Source organism: Carassius auratus, chromosome 45 (assembly GCF_003368295.1).
Source record: "Carassius auratus strain Wakin chromosome 45, ASM336829v1, whole genome shotgun sequence".
Taxonomy (NCBI): Eukaryota; Metazoa; Chordata; class Actinopteri; order Cypriniformes; family Cyprinidae; genus Carassius; species Carassius auratus.
This window is the reverse complement of record NC_039287.1, coordinates 4,791,935-4,809,400: the sequence shown is the minus strand read 5'-3', so window position 1 is coordinate 4,809,400 and position 17,466 is coordinate 4,791,935. Positions and strand designations below refer to the sequence as shown.

The 17,466-nt window shown below is 42.0% G+C and overlaps 1 protein-coding gene across 1 annotated transcript in view; it reads right to left on the bottom strand.

Annotated features, from left to right (window-relative positions):
* Window positions 1-16,615, bottom strand: part of LOC113062982 (brain-enriched guanylate kinase-associated protein-like) — a 28,363-nt gene extending 11,748 nt beyond the window's left edge. Inside the window, exons 1-2 of the mRNA XM_026233100.1 lie at window positions 15,409-16,615; window positions 7,402-7,430 (exon numbers count right to left, since the gene is read on the bottom strand). Coding sequence (XP_026088885.1) covers window positions 7,402-7,430; window positions 15,409-16,377 — 998 coding nt within the window. The 5' untranslated portion in view covers window positions 16,378-16,615. The remainder of the gene's footprint in view (window positions 1-7,401; window positions 7,431-15,408) is intronic.
* Between the last annotated feature and the right edge of the window lie 851 nt (window positions 16,616-17,466).

The window sequence follows — 17,466 nt, the reverse complement described above, 5'->3', positions numbered from 1 at the left end:
TGGAAATCGTTCTAATATGCTGATTTGATGCTCAACATTTCTTGTTATAAATGATGAAAATATTGAACACGTTAGAATGTTTTCTGAAGGATCATGTGAGACTGAAGACTGGAGTAATGATGCTAAAAATTCAGCGTTGCAACACAGGAATAAATTAACTTTTAAATATATATATTATGACAGAAAACTGATATTTTATGCTGTTATAAAATTGCACAAATTCATTGTATTATTCTGTACTTAAGAGATTAAAGCTTGAATGCAGTTCATACAGCCATACATGGCAAGATATTACTTTTGTTTGGACAGTTAAAAATGAGTGAATTAAAATCATTTTTGCTAAAACGAATAACCGTATTTTTCGGACTATAAGTCGCACCTGAGTATTAGTCACATCAGTCCAAACATACGTCATGATGAGGGAAAAAACGTAAATAAGTCGCACTGGACTATAAGTCGCATTTATTTAGAACCGAGAGAAAACATTACCGTCTACAGCAGCGAGAGGGCGCTATATAATGCTCAGTGTAGGCTACAGGAGCACTTTTGAGCATCATTGAGCGCCCTCTGGCTGCTGTAGACGGTAATGTTTTCTCTTGGTTCATTTATCTTGGTTTATATCAATTTAATTTTGATAAGTAAGTCGCACCTGACTATAAGTCGCAGGACCAGCCAAACTATGAAAAAAAGTGTGACTTATAGTCCGGAAAATACGGTACATATCAACAGAATATGTGAATATTATTGCATTGTTTTATTTTAATCATTTTGTTTCTGTTTTAAAGGGTGCCACCACTACTCTAAAAGTGGAGGGGAAAATGTTTTTGGGATGTATAATGGGGATTTATGATTTTGTAATTCCAAACTCTTTACATCAAGGTTACAGTATACACTACCATTTAACATGTACTATATACTAAATTAGGTATCATGAATTATTTTACTTCTTTTTCACATATTTGTCCATCCTGATTTAACATTCATTTTTAAATATACAAGAATTTCTGGCGTGCAACAAGATAAAATCAGAAATTTGCTAACATTTAAAGTGTTTTAATCTCACATACAGGATCTATTAGTTTGAGTTATTTTATCATTGATATACTATTATAGTTTCTGTGACTTAGATTATTATAATTTATTTTTTCATTTTAATGTTTTAGTAAGTTTTAGATGGTGTGTATTCTGTCATTTTTCTTGTATTTTTTTTTTTTTGTATAATTTACTTTGATTTAAATTAAATAATAATGGAAAAAAAATACCTTGAAAGCTAGCTGAACTAAAATATGCTATAATTTTAATTTAAATAAAAAAAAATTTGGTTCTAGTTTTAGATAATGATACTAAAACTGTGAATAGTTAAGAGAGTTAGTAGATAATCTGATGTATCTAATACTTTGCAATATAAACAAACACTATTTATGCCTCCAATGCTTTAAAAATGTAATAATAGAATTTATTAAACCCTTTTCATGGAAAGTGTTATATATATATATCCATCAGGTGAGGTTGGACAGATTTTTTTGACAATTGGTCATGCGTTTCTCTTTGGTTTCCCCCACCTCTGACTCATCGCACACTCATATTTTTTTCTCTCTGCCATCTGAATCACCGCAGGGTGTTAATATAACACCTCTCCCTAAATCCTCACCCACCAACATTTACCACATCACGAGGGGCAAGTATACTCCCACAGCAGGCCATGGAAGTCAATGCATCTTATATCACGGGGGGCTGCATTGGCTGCATTTGATCTTTCGGAAAGAGAAGCTGACATTTTAGAGGCACGAGGGAGGGAATGAAAGACGAGTGGAGCTGGAAGAGTAGAGGGGCAGGAGTGAGATGGAAGAAAGGCTTCAACCCACAGACTAAAAGAAAAAAATACAACAAGAGTGTAAAAGTAGCTCAACTCTGAGGGAAAACCACAGACTTGGCTACACTGTGAGAAACCAAACTTACAACTGCATCTCATATGATAAGCAATTGCATTAACCAATGCACTGACAATACACTGACACCAATAATATATACATTTTTTTTAACCCTTGTGTGGTCTTCGTTCAGAAAGTAGTCACACTCATTGTCTTCAGTCAGAAATGACCGACCATAGAGCAATACAGAGCATTATTTTATGTGTACAATTTACAAATCGCCCACAATGCAGACAAAAATTGCACAGCAATGAAGGGGTGAAACTCTAAAACAGAGTGAAAAATCAACACACCAACTCAAACGCGCGGACACACACACTTGTACCCACAAATACACACCTATGAACTGGTGTGACTGTCAAAAAAATAATAATTTGAGTACAATGGAGTAAGTGGAGAGTAAGGAAGGGGTTAAAACATCAAGAATGTAAAACGGAAACATCCACTCTCACTCAAAGACACACACACACACAGAATTATACATACTCAAGTGAATTGGTATGGCTATAACCATAGCCAAAATGAGTCAGAAGACATAAGGGGTTAAAGTCAGACCAGACCCAGAGAGATTAAGCTCTGATTAAGCATTCCTGATCATTTTTGTTATATTTTTATAGAATTGCTATGTTTTGTGTAACAGAGTGCTTTCTGTGTTCAGGTTTGAATGTGGTAATAATAATGCAAAAACCTACACTACACATCAACATTTTAAACAGCAAATAAATATAAACCTTGACAAAAAGTAGTCTTTGAGAATGCCTAAATATACATTAAATTCCACAACCTAATAAAAGTAAACAATTGTTTGTAAAGTCCTATACAGGAATCTAGTGGTTACACTATGCAATTATATATATATATATATATATATATATATATATATATATATATATATATATATATATATATATATATATATATATATATATATATTTATTTTTTTTTTTATTTTTTTTCTCACCAGGAAGTGCTATTCAACCTTCAAAACTTGGAGTTTAAAGACCTAGTCTCTATTTTAATCTGAAATACTGAATTAAATGAAACATTTTTTTTTTTTAAATTGGGGGGAAAGTACCATTTTCAATGGGAAAAAAATATCATAATTATTCCAGAAATATTAATTAGTACCATGAAATTCTCTCTCTCTCTCAAAAAAAAAAATAAAAAAATAAATAAAATTATATATATATATATATATATATATATATATATATATATATATATATATATATATATATATATATATATATATATATATATATATATATTATTGAGCAAAAATATATTAGATTGATTTTACTGAAGAAAAAAAAAAGTTACATTTCAGGTGTCCAGTCACTTTTGACTGTGACCATGAGTGTGACTCTCAAATGAGGAGCACACAAGGGTTTTATTATTGATTGATTATAATAACTACAATGTGACTATGTATCTGTAATTACATGTTTGTCTTAGAGAGAGAAAAACAGTAAATAGTACTGTAGATTAATAATAGAAGAATAGAATAATACTGTAGATTGAAAGTCTCACAGACTTAAGATATCCAATGCCATTTAAATGTTTGGGGTCAGTAAGAACATTTGATGTGTTTAAAATATGTCTCTTATGCTCACTAAGGCTGCCTTTATTTGATTAAAAATACAAGATAAATTGTAATATTGTGAAATATCATTACTGTTTTCCATTTAAAATATTTTAAAGTGTAATTTCTTTCCTATAAAGCAAAGCTGAGTTTTCAGCATCATTATTCCAGTCTTCGGTGACACATGGTCATGAAAACTGTTGCACCGCTTAATATCGTTGTGTCAGAATATTGTCGTTTGTTCATGCCCTGCCACATCTAAACACACTCACAGTTTCCCCAAATGGAAACTTTATTTCAAAGAAAAATAAAGTTTGGTTGCACTTCATTTTACAGTAGCCTTGTTACAGTGTAATTATACATTTACGTATGGAATAATATGAATAAGTTACTGTAATTATACATACTTTATTATTATTACTACAGTAAGTCCAGTCTTCTTTGTGTTAACGTTATGACTTTATTAACATTAACCGATAGTCAACAGGAGCAGCCTGAGTAAATAGATATTTACACATTACTTCAGGATGCCGTCGTAGCCAAAACTACCCTTCAGTCTCACATTCAGGTCAGGCTCCTTTCTGGCATGAAACGCCTACTTTATACAATGCACTCAATTCCCAATGGATAAAAACAAGTCCTGCCCTACATTTGTTTTTCTTATTGACTAATTTGTTTTAATCTGAAATACAGAAAATTATGGAAGATCAATGATTTGGGAATGCCATTTCATTCTGACTATAAAAAAAGAAAAGCCCCAAAATTCACACATCAGGAATGGATTGTGCCGTGTGTGAATTTGGGGGCTTTTCTTTTCTTTCTCTGCTCTGACTTGATTTGTTGTTACCCTCTCCGTCTCTTTTGCCCTCTATCTTTCACTCTCACTTTCAATCTCACATCATCCCTCCTTCCACCAGCCACCCACTTGCGAACAGCGAGGAATAATTAAGGCTTAAGTGGATTATGCGGCCTGCAGATGGCAGATAAACGAAGAGGAGAAGAATCGGGACAATCTATCCGGGCCGAATTGAGGATGAGCAACGGAAATCTGATGAGGGGAATGGGATTCCAAGAAGCAGCAGCAACACGTCGCGCCGAGGGCCGTGATAAAATGTGTCATGGTGCCCAGCAAATCAACCGGGAGTCCTTTTTGCTGTGGGATTTAGGTTAATTTTCTGTGGGTAATTGCTTGAAAACTAGAATCGAAAAGTTTGGGATGACACCGAATGAGATTAATTGTTCCGTCCCCAAGGAAGCTTTCTGTTATGTTAACTACACAATGCCAAAAAAAAGGGTCCTGTATTTTTCCAGCAAAATGCATTTGTCCCGAATTTTTATTTTGTGGTAAAATACAACAAATTAAATAAACACAGACACACACACACACACACACAAAGAGAGAGGGAGAATACCCCTGGGATGCAGGGATCTGCTGGTATATAAAATATTCAACGTGCAAGGCTGAATGTTGGCAAGGCTGAATGGTACATAGAGATTTCTGAACATGCGGGGATATGTACACATTCAAGAGCGAACAGACGAGCTCACACATGTTAAAAATAGCAGCAGCGATTGATTTAAAGCACATTTTAATAAACATTTCTTCAGAACAGACAGAGAACAACAGCGCCCAAGGCTAAAAAACATGGATTGTTTTTAGACACGTCATTGCGGATATCGTTCAGCTGATAGACTAAATGCACAAAGCAAGATAGACTGAAACCAACAGAATGACCACATGCAACAGATTTTGAAGACTAACTGTGCTGCTGTACAATCAAAAGTCACTTTTTAGTGAGGCATAGTGACCATTATTTTAAGATTCTGGAAAATAATCATTACACTTTTCAAAGACACTCATGTGAAGTGTTTCCAAAAACATAGTTACGTCGCAGATTACATGGAGCTAATTTTTGTTACTCAAAAAAATCTCATAAACAACCTTGAAACATAATATAATATATATATATATATATATATATATATATATATATATATATATATATATATATATATATATATATAAGTAAAACACAAAACTACAATATTACCATGTTTCGAAACGGTTAGCCATGCATGCAGCCATTTTCCTGGTACAGTATATCTCACCACAATGTGTCTGAATCATATTTAACCCCCAAAGAAATTATACTTATTTTGTGCGAAGAAAAGAAAAACGACTTTATATTCAGATTTGTTTGCAGTGCAGTAAAACTTGTTCTTATTTTTGCTTTTGATATATATAAAGACAAATTATTTGTATATTACGGCAGTTTTTCTTTTTAACCTATGCTAATTTATAATAAAGAAAGTATGTGTCCAGACAGGATGAATGTCATAGCTGTGTAACAGTAATCTAATGAGAATCATCAGTGAGAATAATAGGAATTACAAGTGTGGGGTTGCACTTAATTGTCATAAAAATAAATGTCACAACCAAAAATGATATAATATAATATAATATAATTATCCAATTGTTATTATATGTAATATAAATAATATAAATTACTTAAAAAAAACATATAGTCTTCATTTTCTACATGCTTTTTTATTTTGGGGTGAAAATGAGGTGGACAGGACAGGTTTTTGACAGGCTTGGGAATTTCACCAATTTATACCCAAAAACATCATATGGTAACTTGTAGAAATGTTACTTCCTGTCTTTTGGAATATAATACCTGAAATAAACGTCAATTTGTACAACTGTACAGTATAGGAGAAGAGAAAAAGGAGCAAGAAGAAGCGATTTCAGTGTGTTACATCAGATTTGCTGCACTGAGGGGTCAAGGCTATGCTGGCCAAAAATGGGATGATAATTGGTGTTTCACCTTATGTTTGCATATTCTGTCCATCAGCTCTCGTGCCTCCTTTGCAGAATCGTCGATGACATAATGATTCAGACCTTCGCACCCTTTGCATGCACCTTGCATGCTCCGCACAATGCAACAACATCACCCTTGGAGCAATTATTACAGAAGTTAACCAACAATCACTAACTAACTAGTCAACTCAAATTACTTGTTAATTTTTCAGTCCAGCTCATATTAAAATGACAGATTTTGGTGCACTGTGAACTTTAACCCTCATATCGTCAGTTTTTTTTTTCAACTCCATTGCAGTTTATTTAGTTTGCAAATAGTCGGCATGTTTAATCAGGCAGGGAATGAATGTCGGATTGCACTGTGACAAGAGGTTTCCATCATGGATGCAGGGTCCTTCCCAACACATTTACTTTAGTTTTTCATTTCTCTCGGCAACACAAAGACAAGCCTGCTGAAATCCATCAGCATGATTCGAAACATCTCTGTTTCACCCTGTAATCTATTAATAATTCATGCAAAGGAGGGGGAACCCCCAATAAATCGGCCCAGCCTCCCGCACAGAGCTTGAGTCATATCTTTTCTCCCCCTCATGACTCCTATACTATAATATACAGCAGCGGCGGTGAACGCTTAGCATGCTCATAAATCATTCCCCAAGCCCCATCTCTGATGTCACCTCGATCTCATCGCAGCACACACATGGCTTGAATATCCTCCAGCCAATGGAAAGGTGCCGTTCAGTTTGGGAATGGCCATTATGTGGCTTTCAACATCTCTACAGGTCTCCTCCGATGAATCGATATCCCCAGGAAAGAGGGAAGCGATGCATGCACATCGTGAAATGCGAATGTAACTAATCAAGAACACTCGGATGTGATCCACACCACATTACATACAAGTTTCCAGGCAGGCGCTTTCTAACCAGCTATCTCCCATTTTCTGGTGGAGAATGCGTGCATCACTGTGAAGGTGAGTTCATGCTGCAGTCCTGCTTTAAAAGGCACCGTGCATAGAAGAAAAAGAGGGACAGAGGAACAGAAAATGACAGAAAGGTGAAGCCGCTTACCTTATGGTCTGCATCTCCTCATCAGGAGCCTGGAAGAAGGAAGAAGAGGAGATTACTGAAACGAATGTGTGCCTGCTTCCCGAAGCTGCCAAGGCATCACTGCGCAGTCTGAGGCACACACAGCCGCTCTCTCTCCTTCTGTCTCTCCCTTTTCTCTTGCTCTCTCTCTCTCTCTCTACTTAACAGTGCCAGTATACTTCTGCACCGGTCTCATGTGCGAGGAGCGGAGAAATCTTGACAGATTAAGTGCGAATGGAAAGCACAGTCGCAGCTAGAGTTCAGATACACAACATCATACACGCCGCCCCCTCGCCTTCCTCCTCCCCGAAAGATACTCACTCATCGGCTTCACGGAGATCCACGGGATGTGAGGACTGACAGCTGACCAGAGAGAGGGAGCGGGTGAGAAAAAGAGTGTGAGATGGTGTGTGTGTGAGAGAGAGAGAGAGAGGGGTTTAGGAGAGAAACAGGTGGGTTCATCTGTTGATGGGGAGGCACTCCGGTTCTCACGTCCACTGCATGCTACAGCTTTCTCTTTCACTCGGTCTGTCTCTCTGCTGCCCCATGAATAATGCAAGAGAAATTCAGATTCTCATTCAGATTTAGTGTGCAGCAGTGACCAAGGGCTGCCCGGCAGTCCTATTAATTCAACACCAGGCAGGCAATGTGTGAGCCAATGTGGTATAACACGCTAGTTTCGTTGTTTGAATGCCTATCAAAAAATAATAATGATATGTTATGTTTGTACATTACACTAATTTTGTAAAGTACTTAATAATATATTTTTATGTTGCATATACATGTCAATATATCCTTTATGCAGTCCAAAAATCTCACATGGATGTATAACCAATGCGATACAAAATTTATAGCTCAATGTTTTTAGAGCGTTTTATTAGATTTGTCATCTGGAAATTTAAATGTGTATTATGAAAGGAGACTGCAAAAATTTTCCCAGTATTCCCATTCAATTCAAAACGGCAGAGTGTGTGTGTGATTTATGTATTTCTTGCAAAAAAATAAATAAAAATTAATAAAAAATGTGTGCCTACTTTTAAAAGGCTATCATTGAATAAAGATTCTTCACACACTTTTGGTAAAAAATACATAAAACACTTTTACAATGTTTATACAAATTTGTTACACTGACTGGTTTAATTACTTTTCCTACTTTTGTAATACTTGTAATTTTTCGTGTTGTGAGTCGTGAACGTTTCAACCACATCAAACATGAATGCAACAGAAATCGCAATGCCAGAAATTATATTTTAATCATTTTTGGAATGAAACGGAAATGATTTGTCTAGGCATTGTATGTTAAAATATTATCATATTCACATTAACGTTTTTTTCTCATATCTGGTGCATTTCATTGATACTGTTGTTAAAAAAAGTCGAATAAATATAATAGAATACTTACCAAACTCTTAAAAATAAAGTGTATTTATTGATAGGGTTCCAGGAAGAACCTTTAACATCCCTGGAACCTTTTCATAAATAAAAAGATTAATTGGGGTCCAAAATAAACAATAAAAAAAATATGAAAAGCTCTTTTTGGAACCATTTTTAAGGGGCAAAAATGTTGGTTGAGGTGGATAGGATACCACAATTGTACCAAATTCTTCATGTGATATAATTTAGTCATAATTCTGGTTCCCTATCTGTCGGTCACTATGAGTTATGTCGACCGACAAATGGGGTCTCACTTGGGAGGCCAATCATCTCTGATTTTAAGAGAAAACGCCAATGAAATTGGCAAGTGGATTAACACACCTGAGCCACTCCCAGTGCCAACGGGTATAAATAGGGCGACAGGTGCATCCACTCATTAGATTTTTGCTTCGGAGCCGAGTGGTTGTATGAAAGCTGTTATACTCCACAAAGCCATTCATCTGCTGTGTCGGGAAGCTGTTCTGGTTGGCGGTACGGAGCAAACAGCGGTGTCCCTTTCAGCGATTCCCCTGGGCGCTTCAACTAAGAGAGCAGATTTCCTAAAAGAGCAAATCGCGGACGATTCGCGTCTTTTTCAAGACGCCGTTTCGTCCACGTCCTTCTGGATGCGGTCGTTTCCTGTTCTCTGACAACGGCCACGTTCGCTCTCTTCCGTGTCTGGGCATTCAGCACGCTGAAGGTGCGTTCGTGGATGGTTAATGCACGCACTGCGTGTGTGACCATGGCAACGCTGTGATCGCGTCAACCCTTTCTTAAAGGGAAGGGAGCAGACCCCTCTGTCACTACCCGTTCTGGTTTCTCTGTCTCGAGCAGAGGACCGCCGGCTAGTGCTCTGGGAGATTTGAAGGTGACAGTGAGAGCTTCTCCACCGGGCCACGCCCCACGGACCTCTTACCCCTTCCGCAGTGTTTGTCCTGTGCGGCTGCTGGGTGATTTTGCTGGGCTGTCTTATGGCAGTCCCAACGGGTCATTCAGTTTGCCGCCGGAGATCAGATGTCGATTGCAGCATCGGGGATGGGCTGTGGACCTCTGTGGATGAAGATTCGGCGGGGCTGCCCCCCTCGGGTGTTGTCGCCACTGCCGAATTGGACCCAGAGTTGACAGCCGTGCTTGCCCGGGCAGCTGTGAGCATCAGGATATCTCTGTATGAGAGACATTGACAAAGTGCACTTTCTCGATGCTCCCATGTCCCAGGCTGTCCTGTGTGGCGACGCTGTCAGGGGCTGTGCCCAGTTGTTCCTGACAGAACAACAGCAGACTGAGGCCATACAGCACATCTCGCCACGACGTGATCCTCCGGTTGCTACCATTCCGTCGCAGGCAGTGCCTCAGCCTGCTCGTCGCCGAGGGCGCCCCCCTGCGTCCACCACACCAGCTCCGCCCCGTGCTGAGAGTTCTTCGAGGCCGGCGCGTCGAGCCCCGCGCAGGAGAGTGGCGCCCCCCATGTCACTCCCGGCTGCGAAGTCCTCGAGGAAGTCGACTAAGCGGCCCTGACACGGGCAACTCGGAGATGCGGAGAACTGCTCTTCAGGAGATGGCGAAGACAGCGCCATTCCTTCCCCCGGAGGAGGGACGGGTGGAGAATCTTCAGGTTCTGTTCCGCCGCTGGTCGAACGGCCAGTGGCACCCACATTTTCAACAAAAGAGCAAATTCTCCTTCCTCCGAGTTGCAAGGCTTGTGGGTTGACAATGAGCGACGCACAGCTTCCTCACTCTCACCCACGACGCCCCCTTTCGCCAGCGGCCAAGAGGTCGCGGTTTGGAGATGCAACGCCTCTCCACGCGTCTCTGGCCAGTTCCTCCGGGAACACGGGGAGTGTGGTTGCGATGACCCAGGACGCAGTGCCTTCTGGGCCTTCCGGCATGACTCCCCATCGCTGCACCACTGCATGGCGCCGCGGTACACATCGTGTCACCATCACACTGATGTGTCGCCGCCTATTCAGTCCCTGGTCGGACCTTGCTTTTCTACGGGCCGGCGTGCCCTTAGAACAAGTGTCCCGGCACGTTGTTGTCACAACAGATGCCTCCAACTCGGGCTGGGGCGCGACATGCAACGGGCAGGCAGCTTCAGGGTCCTGGACAGGACCTCGACTGCTTTGGCACATCAACTGCCTGGAGTTGCTGGCAGTGCATCTAGCATCTAGAATGGCGACTCCATCCCCAGACGGTCCAGCTGATCTGGAGTCGATTCGGGGAAGCCCAGGTAGACCTGTTTGCTTCCCACGAGTCCTCCCACTGCCAGCTGTACTATTCCCTGTCCCAGGCCCCCCTGGGCACAGATGCACTGGCACACAGCTGGCCTCGGGCTTTACGCAAGTATGCGTTTCCCCCAGTGAGCCTGCTCGCATAGACTCTGTGCAAGGTCAGGGAGGACGAGGAACAGGTCCTGTTGGTTGCGCCTTACTGGCCCACCCGGACCTGGTTTTCTGAACTCATGCTCCTCGTGACAGCCCCTCCCTGGCGCATCCCCCTGTGGAGAGACCTTCTTTCTCAGGGGCTTGGCACCATTTGGCACCTGCGTCCAGATCTCTGGAACCTCCACGTGTGGCTTCTAGACGGGACGTGGCAGACCTAAGTGATCTGCCCCCAGCGGTGGTAGACACTATCACTCAGGCTGGAGCCCCTTCTACGAGGCAGGCCTATGCTCTGAAGTGGAGTCTGTTCACGAATTGGTGTTCTTCTCACCGAGAAGACCCCCGGAGATGCCCGGTCAGAGTCGTGCTTTCTTTCCTGCAAGAAAGGCTGGAGCGTGGGCTGTCACCCTCCACCCTGAAGGTGTATGTGGCTGCCATTGCAGCCCATCACGATGCAGTGGACGGCCGGTCCCTGGGGAAGCATGACCTGATCGTTAGGTTCCTGAGGGGTGCCAGAAGGTTACATCCTCCTAGGACACCGCTGATTCCTTCCTGGGACCTCTCTATTGTCCTGGCGGGACTTCAGAGGGGTCCCTTTGAGCCGCTGGATTCGGTTGAGCTGAAGTTCCTGTCTCTCAAGACAGCGCTCCTGATCGCGCTCACTTCCATCAAGAGGGCCGGGGACCTCCAAGCATTTTCGGTAAGTGAAGAGTGCCTTGTGTTCGGGCCGGCCTACTCTCACGTTGTCCTGAGACCCCGGCCTGGATACGCACCCAAGGTTCCCACCACTCCCTTCCGAGACCAGGTGGTGAACCTGCAAGCGCTGCCCCTGGAGGAGGCAGATCCAGCCTTGTCGTTGCTGTGTCCCGTAAGAGCGCTTCGCATATACGTGGACCGCACCCAGAGCTTCAGAAGCTCTGAGCAGCTCCTGGTCTGCTTTGGAGGTCAGCAGAAAGGGAAGGCTGTCTCTAAGTAGAGGTTGGCCCACTGGATAATGGACGCCATCGCCTTGGCTTACCATTCCCAAGGCGAGCCGTGCCCCCTGGGGGTGAGGGCCCACTCCACACGGAGTGTGGCCTCCTCCTATGCGTTGGCGCACGGCGCCTCTCTGGCAGACATCTGTCGAGCTGCGGGCTGGGCGACACCTAACACCTTTGCGAGGTTTTACAACCTCCGTGCAGAGCCAGTTTCTTCCCGTGTGTTGGGTAACAGGTAATTGGCGGGAAGGGCTGGCTGGGTGTCTCGCTTGCTGCGCCATTCCCCCTAACACGGGGATGTGAGCGCCTTCTTCTCCCAGTAGAGTTCCCCGGTTGGCGTACCCTGGTCGAGCATCCTCCAGCACCCTCGGCGTCAGACTTGGCGGAGCAGTCTGTCGCCAGGCCCAGTACTGGCGTTAGCATGCCCGGAGCCCGGTCAGCCCCTGTACTGGGCTAGGTGTCCATATGGCTGGGTTCCCTACGGGTAATCCCATATGTGTATTCTTCCCTCTTGGCAAACCCGTGTCTTCCCTTGACAGATCGTTCTGTCAGTCTCTTCTGGCAGCCGTTCCATCCCTACTCCAAGGTAGGACCTGCCTCAGAGACCCCTTCCATATGTAGTACTGCCCCCTGGGTCAGTCCATATCGGTATATCCACATGTCACCTCCCTACGGGTAGGATGTGGTCTCCGTAGCGACCTTTTCCTAAAGGCTCACTTCCCCATTGTCTTGCCAGCTGAAAGAACAAATAGGGAAGATTTGAAGCAATCTTTCACTGAAGGTTGAAATCCCTTCCATTTACTTTATGCGGGCGGAACAGCAGCATGGCCTTCTCCAGCAGCGATGTACTCACCCTTTGGCCCCTTCGGTACCAAGGTCAGTGAATTTGCGCTGGGGCTTTGGGAAGGTTACGACCTTAAGCGTAGCTTTTGTGGCACGCCAAGGCTTGTCAACAATTGCAGCGCCTCAGGGTTGTGACGAGGTTCAGGTTATGGCGTTTTCCATAGGACCCCATTTGTCGGTCGACATAACTCGTAGTGACCGACAGATAGGGAACGTCTCGGTTACGTACGTAACCCTCGTTCCCTGATGGAGGGAACGGAGACGTTATGTCCCCATGCCACAACCTTGAACCATTCGCTGTTGCCGGGACACGTTCTCGGCTCCTCAGCGTAAAACCTAATGAGTGGATGCACCTGTCGCCCTATTTATACCCGGGGAGTGGCTCAGGTGTGTTAATCCACTTGCCAATTTCATTGGCGTTTTCTCTTAAAATCAGAGATGATTGGCCTCCCAAGTGAGACCCCATTTGTCGGTCGACATAACGTCTCCGTTCCCTCCATCAAAAAAAATGTTTTTTTCAGTTATTTAGCATGCTTTTACTAGTATATTGGCTGTTAATTAGTAATTATGAAGCACATATTAATGCCTTATTCTGCATGACCATATTCTAGATCACTTAACCCTACCCTATACCTAAACATAACTAAAACAACTACCTTACTATCAACAACCAGATTATCAGGGGTTTATTCTTGGAAAACTCCTTAATAGTTAGTAAATGTTCCCTAAAGTGTTACCGAATGCACATATCAAAATCCATATTTTGTTTAGCCTACATTTATATGAAAATTTGGTACTACTATAGTTGATGACGCAGATGTTCACTTATCATCTTCAGTGACCATTAAAGCAGGAAATCGACTCAATCTTCTGATATAAAGATCAACCTCATATGTTTGTTTTCTGGAAACGACTGGAAATCTCACTTTCCGACAAATGGCAAGGGAGCTCTGCTAGTTTCATTTGACAGGCACACTCACTCTCTCTCTCTCTCTCTCTCTCTTCTCAGGCACACACAGACTCGTGTCTCTGCCCCCTCACCGCCCACCTTTTTTCAAGCAGTTGCTAAGGTGACGGCAAAGACTGCATTTTAATCAGATAATAAATTAAGGCAACGTTTGTGTGTGTGTGTGTGTGTGTGTGTGTGTGTGTGTGTGTGTGTGTGTGTGTGTGTGTGTGTGTGTGTTTTCTACAAATGAATGCTTCACGAATATAATGGGTAAACATATTTAAATCACTTAAAAGTTAACAGGTTCAACTAGCAAATCTGGAGTATTAAAGCTTATTGGATAGTATTCCCTGTGCATTTTGTACTTAAAAAGTACATGATCACAATAATACAGCGTGACCTGGTGTAACCAAACACATTTATTTACACTACAGTTATGTAAAACTACATTGATCCAATTAGTTGCCAGATACAGTATGTGATCCATACAGTCTAATGCACCCCCCTCCCCCCTCTCAGCATCTGATTGGCTGATGTATTCGGTTTCTCCTGCTGAAAGAACACACACACACAGACTGGAACATACAGTGAGAGCACAGGAGAGGATTTTGAGCTTCAGAAACATTAAAGATGCAGCACACACTATGACATGTGCATGTGTTTTGGTCTAATATGGACAGTAAAGTGCCATTGCTCTGTTCTGCATGAGTTCTGGCAGTCTTATCTTTTCAGAGCTCAGCTAGACTAAAAGCTTGATTCAACAGCAATGCCTTCTGATATAGTTATGAGTCAGGGACAGACTGCATTGTTTACTACTGCTGTGGTTTGTAGGATAACGCATCCTACTCAGCCAGGCCTTTATATCACCAAAATGTGTGCTGAGATAGTATTTAAAATGTATTTTTATTCTTTTTTTTCAGTTTTGGATGGCAGCAGTACCTAAAGAAAAAAAAAAATCACTGCTTAGAGGTTGTTGTTTTTCAAAGCTTTGGGGACTTTATGGACTTGGAATCAACTCGGATATTTGCACTGAAACTCTGTAGAGGAAATAAAACCTAGAAACATTTAAGACAATTGTTGACATATGATAAGAGTTATTAAATTAATATCAATAGCAAAGCTTAGATGCTTAGATCAGTGTTTTCAACCAGGGGACAAGGGTCTACTGGGGGCCCCAGAAAACTTTCAAGGGACCACAAATATATATACTATAGCATTGGGGAGGCTAGAGGAGACACATATGAGATGATTAGTTCTTTACTTCAGGATAATAATCTGAGAAGCCAGAGATTTACACAAAAATCTCTGTTTTCTCTGCATGAAGAAGCAAGTGGTACATTTAAGGGATGAGATTTGTTATTTCATGCTCTATGTGCATGACTGTAAAAAGAAACATAAAATAAAATAAAATGTGACAGGAACGACTTACCATGTTGATGTCCCTGGGAAGCGAAACAGATCGGGAAGGATATTTAGTGAGGGTTTCCCCTCTGTAGAGCAGCGGGCTCAAAGGTCTGATTCTCTGGATGGGGTTTGGAAGACATTCTGTAGTAGTCTTAACTTCTTTTCTCCCGTTGCTCTCAAATGTGATGGCCGTCTCTTTCTTGGTCTTCACTTCCTTTATCTCATCCTCTCTTCGCACACAGTCGATGTCTGTCTCCAGGTAGGCTTTTTCTAGAGTCTCTGGAGCACCTTGTTCTTCCTGCATCCCATCCACGGACTGGATGCTCTTCAGCTGATCTGGGCTCTGAGAAAAGTCCACGTCCAACAGCTGCTGTTGAGGGTCTGGGATCCTGGACTTGCTACTGTGACTGGAGATGGAAGAGTTAGACCTGGAGGATTCAGTCTGCTTGGACAACACGAACGGGTTGGTAGGGCAAAGGACTCGGCTGCTCACTTCATCCAGGAACTGTGAGAACTTCAATTTGGCTTCGATTTTTAGTTCCAGTTGATGCTGTAACACAGCCAAATGCGACACGGCCTGTCCAGAGGTCATATTGACACCTTTGGTGGAGCTCCTCCCTTCTTCCACACTGGTCAACACTGCCCCCTGCTGGCAGCTCCCTGCTTTGGTATTGGGTCCTTTTGGTTGGTCGCAACATTGCTCTACTTGATGGCATCCGTTGGTGTTAAGCTTTAGGCATGTAGTTGCCTCTGAGCTCATACTATCCCAACTAGAGGCCCATGAACTGCTGCTGTTACTGGTGCTCTGTCCACTGGGACTGGAAGTGAAGCTGCGCGATTTCCAGCTGGTGTGTCCAGCTGCGAGATTCCAACCTACACGTCCTTGAGAAGAATAAAACATCTGAGGCGAGGTGGACGAGTTGGAGGAGGTCGTAGAGCTGCATGATCTTCTCCTTAAAGGGAGCTTTTGGTACATACTGCAAGCGGGATCCATCACCCCCCGAAACACAGTAATCCTGTTGGCCTGAGCTGAAATGTCCACAGGATCTGATGCCTAGACAATGAATGAGCACAAAACCCAGTTTTTAAAGCATTTAGCCCCAATCACTGCCCACCGTCTACATTAGTGGCTGGAAAAAACTCAATATTTAGGCCACAGAATCATTCAGTCCCCTGGCTGCCGTTTATACAGAAGAGCAGGTTCATCAACTACATCAGAATCCAGTTCTGTTTATCTAACAAAATGGGAGATACTATTATGAATAGTATATTGGTCATTGACAAAAAAAACAAAACAAATACAACAAAAGATAAAAATTGAAATATTCTGAGAAATGTACTCTTCAAGCTGGTTACATTTGATTTGAAATGCTTTTATACCATTTTCAAGAATGGTTTAAATTTAATGACATATTTCCCTTACAACCTTTCCTATGGAATGATATTCCAGACTTTATTCAAAAGGAATTGCAAATTGTATTTGCAATTGCGTTTTCAATTTGTGGATGCATAAAATGTGACATAATCCAAACGCAAATGCAAATCGCGCATTACCGTTTGCATTTTCGTTTAAGCGAACGCACAGTGTCTGCTAAATTTAAAATGGAAATGCAAAGTCCGTTTGCAATTGTGTTTCCCATATCTTACGAGCTATGAGCCTGTCATATTTATATAGCAATATTAATTACCATATTTGCCTTTTCACTCTCTCTGCACTGCGCAGGTAAACTGCCAAAACTCAAATGGAATCGCAATTCCTTTTGTATTTGAATTTCCAACGTCTACACGGAAACCTGTCAATCAAGTGACAGGGGTGGGGCCATTTTATTGGCCGTTTTTGCATTGGGAAGTGACGTCACTCACAGTCGACGGTAATAAAAGAGGCAATTGATATAATATTTAGTCTCTGAACTAAGAACATTTCTGCTGCTTTTATTATGTTTAAATGAAAAATGAAAAGAGGCAGTGGTATTTCATATCCTTTTTCATTTTATTGTAAATATACATAAAGGAAAATTGCAGTAGTCAAGGCGAGCTGACATGTTATCAAGTACGCTGCTGTTTGCAGAATTACCGGACTGCG